The sequence below is a fragment of the Chlorocebus sabaeus genome, chromosome 6, assembly GCF_047675955.1.
Source record: "Chlorocebus sabaeus isolate Y175 chromosome 6, mChlSab1.0.hap1, whole genome shotgun sequence".
Lineage (NCBI taxonomy): Eukaryota > Metazoa > Chordata > Mammalia > Primates > Cercopithecidae > Chlorocebus > Chlorocebus sabaeus.
Genome location: NC_132909.1, coordinates 632,674 through 643,140, shown reverse-complemented (window position 1 = coordinate 643,140; position 10,467 = coordinate 632,674). Strand labels below are relative to the sequence as shown.

At 42.7% G+C, this 10,467-nt stretch overlaps 1 protein-coding gene across 3 annotated transcripts in view; it reads right to left on the bottom strand.

Annotated features, from left to right (window-relative positions):
- Positions 1-559: 559 nt before the first annotated feature.
- The window catches only part of ZNF606 (zinc finger protein 606), a 35,445-nt gene continuing 25,537 nt past the window's right edge, over positions 560-10,467 (bottom strand). For all 3 annotated transcript variants that reach the window (XM_038006437.2, XM_007998365.3, XM_038006436.2), the window contains one exon: positions 560-3,765. In XM_038006437.2, the coding sequence (XP_037862365.2) occupies positions 1,787-3,765 (1,979 nt within the window). In that variant the 3' untranslated portion in view covers positions 560-1,786. The remainder of the gene's footprint in view (positions 3,766-10,467) is intronic.

Below are 10,467 nucleotides of genomic sequence, written 5' to 3'. Positions count from 1 at the left end.
CACTCAATGCCCTTGAAGCCTATCCAGGAAGGATCCTTGGCCCCCAGTTAGAGCCCTGTTTTAGAGAGCACAGGAAATACTTATGACTGGAGAGAAGCCACCCAAGTCTTTCGATCCATCTTTCCCCTGTGAACACAGACTTCATTACTCTAGGTGGAGTGGCTAGCTCTCTTCCCTTCTGAATCCTGCTCCTTCAAGTAAGCTTTTCATCTGCAGAAGATTTTGAAAAAATAAACACTGAATTCAAGGTAAACCTTGGGAAATGGTGCTCTGAAGTGCAGTGGTGTCTGGTTTTGGAAAGGAACAAATATCCTTGCCCTCTGCTCTGTAAGTGGCATTCTAAACCCACCAAGGGACTTGCCCAGTCCTCCAGCAAGTCCTCCAGGCCCTGCTGCCCTGTAATCCTTGGGGTTGTAGGCAGCAAAGTTCTAGGGAACTCAGGTCCCAGAAAATGCAGTGATTCTGAATGTCCCACACAGACTTCATATTCCAAAGGGATATTAGTTCTCACGTTACTATAAATCCTTCAAGACAGAGAAACCAGGTAACGTTATTCCTCATTGTTTAGGATTTTCTTTTTATTATCAAATCTCTACTATAGAAACACTGAAGAAAATGGAAAAAAAATTCACTGGCGAGGCAGCATAAAATGGTGGCTGAAAACAAGAACTCTGGAGCCAAACAATCTCAGCTCTACTCCCTTACTAGTTGTGCCCCTTAGGTAGGATCCTTCAACATCTCTGCTTCAGCTTAGCCATTTGCAAAACTGGGGTAACAGTATCTATCTCATAGAGTTAAAGGGACTAAACAAGTTAACACTTGGAAAGCATTTAAAATAAAGCCCAGCACATAATTGTTATATGTATTTGTAAAATTTTTTAAAAATCTCAAATTAACTGGGTTAATTTTTCCATGGATCTTTCAGGTCTTTATCCATACACATTTTTTAGATCTGTTACAGTAAATATGTATATACAATTCTGTATCCTTTTTATTCCTTTGTTATGTATACTGATGCAGTGTCCATAATTATAATTTATAGTGATTGCCTAAAACAAAATACAAACTAATTGCCCAACAATGCAGTGATGAGTAACAATGGACGCTGACACACCGGGCTAAGGATCACTTTCTGTCCAGCAACATCAGTCTCATACTCCTAGGCAATAACTTTTCTACCATTAGTCATCTCATTCATTAATTTTCTCTAAGGAGGTTAATCAACAGTAAATACCCCATTCAATACTATTATTTTTCTTACATTCAGATTTAGCATTTCATATTCTACTCCTGAGCACCTAGACCCTCCCCTTATAACAACAAAATCTGTATTTCTACAATTATGCACAAAATGTTATTGTAAAGTTTTCCATCCAATACTCCAGCTTGATGCAAAACAGTGTATTTCCAGTCAAAAACTTTTCTCTGCATAAGGTTTTTCCCTTAGCAATTCACACCAATCTACAAGTAGGTGAGAGCTCTTGCTAAAAGATGCCTCATTCCCCACAGTCACGGTCCTCAAGTATGAATTACTGGTAGACCGTAAGGGGAGTTTAGAGTTTTCTTCATTGTAATTATCTGATTTTGAATAAGGGCTACATAACTGCTGAAAGCTTTTCCCTATTCTTTTACTTCACGGGGTTTCTTCTATGATAGATATTTTCTAGTAAATAATGCGGGAGAAGTCTTACTGAACTCAATGAAAAATGTCCCCTCTTGATTATGTTTATAGGGTTTTCCTCAATGTATTGTCAAAATGTACGATAAACAAAAAACTCGCATAAATTCAATTCAGTTTCTCTTCACTGTGATTTCTCTGGTGTTGAAGAAGGGCTGAGTGACCACTAAAGGCTTTTCCACATTCACTGCATATAAAGCGCTTCTCTCCACTATGCATTCTCTGATGAATAATAAGGGAAGAATTCTTACAAAATGCTTTCTCACAATGATTACATTTGTAGGGCTTTTCTCCAGTATGGTTTCTTAGGTGTACAATAAGGGATGAACTCTCATTAAATGCTTTCCCACATTCATTACACCTGTACGGTTTCTCTCCAGTATGAGTTCTCCGGTGTGCAATGAGGTGAGAACTACAGTTAAAGGATCTTTCACATTGATTACATTTATAGGGTTTCTCACCAGTGTGAATTCTCCGATGAGCAACAAGGTGACAGCTTTGACTGAAGGATTTTCCACATTTATTGCATTCATAGGGTTTTTCTCCAGTATGAGTCCTTTGATGTCTAACAAGGTGAGCCATTTGGCTACAGGATTTTCCACATTTATTACATTCATAGGGCTTAATTCCAGAATGAATTATCTCATGCTTAGTGAGGGCTGAGCGTTCTCTGAAAGCTTTGCCACATTCCTGACAGTTATACGGTTTCTCTCCTGTGTGAGTTCTCTGATGGGCAATAAGATGGGAGCTCCAGCTGAAGGACTTTCCACATTCAGTACATTTATATGGTTTTGCTCCAGAATGAGTTCTTTCATGTTTACTAAGGGCTGAGTAGTCCCTAAAAGCTTTTTCACATTCATCACATTTAAAGGGTTTCTCTCCAGTATGCATTCTCATATGGGCAATAAGATGGGAGCTCCAGCTGAATGATTTCCCACATTCAGTACATTCAAAAGGTTTCTCTCCTGTATGAGTCCTCTGATGTCCAATAAGATGAGAGTTCCAGTTGAAAGATTTCCCACACTCATTACAAACATAAGGTTTTTCTCCTGTATGAATTCTCTTATGTACAATAAGATGAGAATTCCAGCTGAAGGCTTTTCCACATTTATTACATTCATAGGGTTTTATTCCAGTGTGAGTCCGTTCATGTTTAGTAAGGGCTGAACGATTCCTAAAAACTTTTCCACATTTATCACATTCATAGGGTTTTTCTCCAGTATGAGTTTTCTTATGCTGAATAAGGTAAGAGCTCCAGATGAAAGATGTCCCACATTCATTGTAGTCATAGGGTTTCTCTGCAGTGTAAGTGCTTGTATGCTGAGTAAGGAATGAATCATACCCAAAGACTTTCTCCCATTCATTGTATTTATACGCTTTCTCTACCGTACCAATTTTTTGATGTTCCATAAAGGATGAGAAATAAAAGATATTCTCATATTCTTTGTAATTATACTGGTTTTCTCCAACATGAAGCCTTGGGTGTTCATTAAATGATGGGCTCTGGTTAAAGATTTGATGGCATTCCTTATATTCATAGAGTTTTTCTCCTGTGTGAATTCCTTTATGATCACCAAAATGTATTATATGATTGAAAGATTTAACAGCATCAGTACATTTGAAAAGATTATCTCCAGTTTGTAATCTTGAAGGGTAAATAGGTTGAATGGACTGATAAACAGTTTTGTCATAATCATTATTTTCACAGGTAACCTTATCTGCATACATTATGGCTGAGTCACATCTCCAACTTTCAGCATGTGTATCAGGCTGATAGAAATGTTCTATCTGAGAAACTCTCTGAGATGGAACAAAGTTTAAGTTCTGGCTAAACTCTGCCCCAAGTTCACAGAATTCAGAGCTTCTCTGGGATAGTACTTGCTTTTGCATGAAGACCATCTGCCTCATAGCTGTACTCTGGTTCACGTGATACATTTCTAATTGGTCTTTACATCCCAAAACTTCTAACCTGGAGAACCAAGGATCATCCCATATATATCTTTCCAACTTCATGCCATCGGATTGTTCTTCCTCAAAAATGCTCTGTGCTGGGATCAATGCTTTGCTTTCAAGATTTCTCACCCATTCTGAAACAGACAGAAAGAAAGCTATGAGAGCATAGAGAAACACATTAGAATAAAGTGGGAATGGTGAGATTTACTGTCCATATTATCAAAAAGACAAGTATAAATTTGTTTTCAAGACCAGACTTAGAACTCAGAGATCATAATAGGGAAAAGAATAGTGAAAAGTAAACAACAGTTAACCAGAATAAAGTGTGTACTGAAAACTAATGAAACCATTTAAAAGTACTTTCCATGAAAAGGAAGACCAGGATAAGAATGTGCAAGAAAGAGGCTGGGCGCGGTGGCTCACCCAGTGCTGTAATCTCAGCACTTTGGGAGGCCAAGGCAGGCAGATCATGAGGTCAGGAGATAGAGACCATCCTGCCTAGCACAGTGAAACCCTGTTTCTACTAAAAATACAAAAAATTAGCCAGGCGTGGTGGTAGGCGCCTGTAGTCCCAGCTGCTCAGGAGGCTGAGGCAGGAGAATGGCGTGAACCCAGGAGGCGGAGCTTGCAGTGAGCCAAGATTGCGCCAGTGCACTCCAGCTGGGTGACAGAGCAGTACTCCATCTCAAAAAAAAAAAAAAAAGAAAAAAGAATGTGCAGGAAAGAGTTAACTCTGCAGGCCTGACATGCTCAAACCTTGCAAAGGTGGCCTGTTTCCTAACTGGCCCTTAGCCAACTCCTGGGAATGAAGATCTTGGAATGTTCTAACTAGTAAGAGTGTTTTGCATGCTCAGGGTATCGAAGCACATTGACCAATTTCTTTAGATATGTGTGCAAACAGTGTCGTCCATAGTGATCACCTGCTTTCCCTCTGGGTGGCCTGGAGTTTCAGCGATTGCAGTGTCACGCAGGCACTGTGTGCCTGTATGAGCAACCTCTCAATAAACACACTGGGCTCCTAGACTCAGGCAAGTTTCCTAGTAGACATTTCACGTGTGTTGTCACAACTCCCTGCTGGAGGAATTAAGTGTGCCCCATGTACGCTACTGGAAGCTTGCACCTGGTCTAACCCCATGCAGCTTTTTCCTTTGCTGATGTTGCCTTGTATCCTTTCACTGTAATAAACCATAATCCTGAGTATAATGACTTTTGAGTCCTATAAGTCCTCATAGTGAATCAGTGAACCTGGGGTGGTCCTGAAGATCCCTGACAAAAGAATACAGTAAATGTTATTAAGGTTAAAAAAGAAAAAAAGAGAATAAAGCCTTTCATCTTTTTTTTTTTTTTTTTTTTTTTTGAGACGGAGTCTTGCTCTGTTGCCTGGGCTGGAGTGCAGTGGCCGGATCTCAGCTCACTGCAAGCTCCGCCTCCCGGGTTTACGCCATTCTCCTGCCTCAGCCTCCCGAGTAGCTGGGACTACAGGCGCCCGCCACCTCGCCCAGCTAGTTTTTTGTGTTTTTAGTAGAGACGGGGTTTCACTGTGTTAGCCAGGATGGTCTCGATCTCCTGACCTCGTGATCCGCCCGTCTCGGCCTCCCAAAGTGCTGGGATTACAGGCTTGAGCCACCGCGCCCGGCCAAGCCTTTCATCTTAACAAAAGGTAGGTAGGTGAGCACACAAGGCCTTTAGCAAGTAATGTTTACATCATGAGTGCTCTAATTCACTTCTGTGTCATAATGTCCTTCTACTCCCATATCTTGACAAACGCAGAAAAAAGGAGGAGAGGGATGTTAAGAGAGTATCACCAAGCGAGGCTTCAAGCCAGGCTGTTACCTATGACAAAATGCTATCACATTGTTTCCTATGTCACAGAATCCAGTCAATCACACAAGATCCACCAACCCAAAGGGCAAACATCATCACAGTTTATGGATACCCCTAAAGTTACACTTCTATCCACCACAGAATATTTTTAGAGCAATGATAGATGGACTAGGAAGACAGCATAGTGTAAAAAAACAGACACAGGTGTTACAGTCGGCTAACCTGTATTTGAACATTGGCCCTGCTGCTATCCTTAGAGAACTTTTCTGATAACTAATGAGACTCAGAATCCAGCCAAACTCCTGGCAAGTTTAATACACAGGAGCTGCCTATTGTCACTGCTGAAGTATCAGTTCTCTAACAACCAAAGGAGGCTATATTAGTTTCTTGCTGCTATTGTAACAAATTACCACATATTTAGTGACTTAAGATAATACAAATTTATGATCTTACCATTCTGGAAGTCAGAAGTCCAAAACGGCTTTCACTGAACTACAATGGAGTTATTGGCTGGGTTGTGCTCCCTCCAGGAGCTCTAAGGAATCCACCATATCCTTGCCCTTTCCATCTTCTAGAAGCTGCCCAAATTCCTTGGTTCACAGCTCCTTCCTCCATCTGCAAAGCTCATCACTCTGACCTCTGCTTCTGTCATCATTTCCTCTCCCTGTGTCTCTGACCCTCCTACCGCAATCTTGTAAAAGGACCCTTGTGAGTACAGTTAGAATTCACTCAGACAATCCAGGATAATCTCCCCACAGCAAGATCCTTAATTTATTCTCATCTGAAGATCCCTTTTGCCACACAAGGTGCACTATTCACAAATTCTGGAGATTAGGATGCAGATACCTTTGTAGGGGAAGTCATTATCCAGACTGCCACAGGGTCTAAAGTCCCAGGCAAGTCCCAGCAAGAACTAGACCCTGTCCTCTCTCTCTGCTTCTTTTTCTCTCTTTACTGTATGTAATTTTCCCCCTTTTACCACCCAAGTCCATTATTTTTTGTTCAATTTTTTTGAGACAGGGTCTCACTCAGGCATCATAGCTCACTGTAATCTCAAATTACTGGGCTCAGGCGATCCTCCCACCTCAGCCTTCCGAGTAACAGGACTACAGGCGTGCATCCTGTACACATAACCATGCCTGGATAAATGTTTTTAAATTTTTTTTTTTTTTTTTTTTTTTTTTTTTTTTTGAGACGGAGTCTGGCTCTGTGGCCCAGGCTGGAGTGCAGTGGCCGGATCTCAGCTCACTGCAAGCTCCGCCTCCCGGGTTTACGCCATTCTCCTGCCTCAGCCTCCCGAGTAGCTGGGACTACAGGCGCCGCCACCACGCCCGGCTAGTTTTTTGTATTTTTTTAGTGGAGACGGGGTTTCACCGTGTTAGCCAGGATGGTTTCGATCTCCTGACCTCGTGATCCGCCCGTCTCGGCCTCCCAAAGTGCTGGGATTACAGGCTTGAGCCACCGCGCCCGGCCAGTTTTTAAATTTTTTGTAGTGACAGGGTTCTGCCATGTTGCCCAGCATGGTCTCAAATTCCTGGGCTCAAATAATCCTCCCACCTTGGCCTCCCAAAGCACTGGGATTACAAATGTGAGCCCCCATCCTGGCCCCCGCGACCATTATAACAGAGGGTCTGCACAACTGGCATTTATTATTAATTTCAAGCTCAGCTCTTAAAAGTTACTGAATTATCTTCATATAGATTTTAAATCCTTCCAGTAAAAGCTTTTACAAATGGAAGCTGACCAATTCCCTGACCAAATGAAAGACCAACTGAAAGACCAGATGAACAGCTCTTGTCCAACTTTATACTCACTCAGTACTTGTAGTCTACTGAGTTTCCAGTACCAGAGACGAGGCAAGAAAGTATGGTCTCCCTGGAAGTCAGAATCTATGTGATGAGAGGTCATACCAAACAGTGATGAATATACATGAAATATCACTCTGAGGCCGGGCGCAGTAGCTCATGCCTGTAATCCCAGCACTTTGGGAAGCTGAGGCAGGTGGATTACCTGAGGTCAGGAGTTCAGGACCAGCCTGGCCAACATGGTAAAACCCCATCTCTACTAAAACAATACAAAAAAATTAGCCAGGCATGGTGGCAGGCGCTTGTAATCCTAGCAACTCGGGAGGCTGAGATAGGAGAATTGCTTGAACCCAGAAGGTGGAGGTTGCAGTGAGCCAAGATCATGCCACTGCACTCCAGCCTGAGCAACAAGGGCGAAACTCCATCGCAAAAAAAAAAAGAAAAGAAAAGAAACATCACTCTGAGATAGTGGGGTTATAAAATAGATGCTAAGTGGGTGGTAGATCAAAAAAGGAGATCAGCACTAACTGAAGGGATTGAGGATGGTTCACACAAAAGAAACAACATGAGCTCAGCCTTGAAGCACGACCTGGGTACAGAATGACTAGTCACTCTGCATGAGCAGAGGCATGCATGGCCTGACCAGTGTGTAAGGAGGAAGATAAGGATACCTACTGAATAAACTCCAGGAACTATTCAGGAAATGAGAGAAACAATAGAAAAAACAGAAGGTCTTGAAATCCAGTTGTTTTGTTAAAGGGCAATTAGAATCACTCTAGGTTTACTGACAGGGACCTCATAATGAAGGATTTCAGGGATATAAACCCAGAAATAACACCTGAAGTGGCTAACAAGAAGTGAGAATTTCCTCATCAACTTGGGCCGGAATTTTATGAGACAGGGGCCAGACTGAGAGTGATGATGGAAGCTGAATGACATAACTAACATTTCAGAGGAAGAAAATCTTGGGAGTTAGAAGAGAGATTACTTCTTTTTTTTTTTTTTTTTTTTTTTTGAGACGGAGTCTCGCTCTGTCGCCCAGGCTGGAGCGCAGTGGCCGGATCTCGGCTCACTGCAAGCTCCGCCTCCCGGGTTTACGCCATTCTCCTGCCTCAGCCTCCCAAGTAGCTGGGACTACAGGCGCCCGCCACTTCGCCCGGCTAGTTTTTTGTATTTTTTAGTAGAGAGGGGGTTTCACCGTGTTAGCCAGGATGGTCTCGATCTCCTGACCTCGTGATCCGCCCGTCTCGGCCTCCCAAAGTGCTGGGATTACAGGCTTGAGCCACCGCGCCTGGCCGAGAGATGACTTCTTGGCGAGGAAAGAGTAGCAAGTCAAGATGACTTCTTAATCTCCAGCTTAGGGGACATGCAGAAATACAACTCAGGAAGATGGGAAAACATCTAGAAAGAGGAGACAAGATTACTGGTTCTATCGGCTGTGACCAAGGAGACAGCTGAGATGCTTTGTAAAAGGGAGAAGTGTAAGGACAGAGGTGCTGCAATTGCAGGGCTCTGGATGGTAATTAAGGATGGGCAGCACTGAAGGCAGAAGAATTAAAGTTCCTGGAATTCATGAGCTCTTAGGGGACAGTTTCCAATTTGAATAGAAAACAACTGGGGAGATTCTCCACCAAAGTCCCCTCCATCAGAGTGGGTGGAAGATAATCCAACTTCAGGACTCAAGAAGAGACTGTGGCACATTGCCAAAAATAGTCAGATAAAGACAATGTGTATAATATTCCTACTGTTGAAAACGTGAAAAGCAACACAAATTCCTACATGCTTGTAGTTGCATAAGGAAACTCTGTTATGTACATAACAGAAATTACTAAAAGTGATTACCTGGGGCAGAATGTCAGTGAAAATGGCAAAGTAAAGACATCTAAAATTTCAACACTCTGTAAAACCAACTAAAAAACTGGCAAAACTGTCGGAAGGCAATTTTTTCAAAATTCTGTAAATGAACCAAAGCCTTGCAGCAACCAGGAAACATTTATCCCAGAAAAGTAAATTTTAATAAGAACAGTGAGCTACATGGTGTTTTAACTTACCCTGGTCCCATCTCTGGCTCAGTAACAGCCTTTGAAAATGACAGCTCCCACTGCTGGTACTTCAGTGAGCAGAACAAAGCTGGAGCTTTTTCAAAGCCTCAATCCCAAAGAACAGTCATTACTAGACCTGCCTAGTGGCTCCCTGGAAGACTCCACTGGAAAAGCTGGTCTTTATTTTGCCTGACACAGAACTCTCATAGTGTTAAAAAGCCTCTAGGGAGGATGTACTTTTCTAACATTTACAGGCAGTGTTTTAAAGTCACCATTGCCCAAGGTGATGGCAAACAGGTGGGGCCCAAAACACAGGAGTCAAAAAGATAGAATGAAAGAACTGAGGAATGAAATGTCTATAGGGACTCTGAGAAGCTCCAACCTAGAAGGCTACATGCATACACATAATAATTAAACTAGGGCCAGGTGCAGCTCACGCCTGTCATCCCAGCACTTTGGGAGGCCAAGGTGGGCAGATCACGAGGTCAGAAGATCGAGACCATCCTGGCTAACACGGTGAAACCCCGTCTCTACTAAAAATACAAAAAAAAAGTAGTCCGGCGTGGTGGTGGGTGCCTGTAATCCCAGCTACTCGGGAGGCTGAGGCAGGAGAATCGCTTCAACCCAGGAAGCAGAGGTTGCAGTGAGCCAAGACTGCATCACTGCACTCCAGCCTGGGGGACACAGCGGACTCCGTCTCAAAAACAAAAACAAACAAACAGAAAAAAGAATTCTATACTCAGTAAAATTATCCTTCAAAAATGAAGGAGAAATCAAGAGATTTCCAGATAAACAAAACGCCACAGTTTGCTGTTAGCAAACCTGTCCTATAGGAAATGCTGGCTGGGGATAGTGACTCATGCCTGTAATCCCAGCACTTTGAGATGCTGAGGCAGGGGCATCACTCGAGCTCAGGAGTTCAAGAGCAGCCTAGGCAACATAGTGAGGCGTCGTCGTGTGCACCTATAGTCCCAGCTACTCAGGAGGCTGAGATGGGAGGATCACTTGAGCCTAGAAAGTTGAGACTACAGTGAGCCATGATCATGCCACTGCACTCCAGCCTGGGCAACAGAGTGAAAATGCTAAAGTGAGTCCCTCATGCTGAAACGAAAGAACATTCAACAGTAACTCAAAATAAAAAAAATCAATAAAGGCAGCTACATAA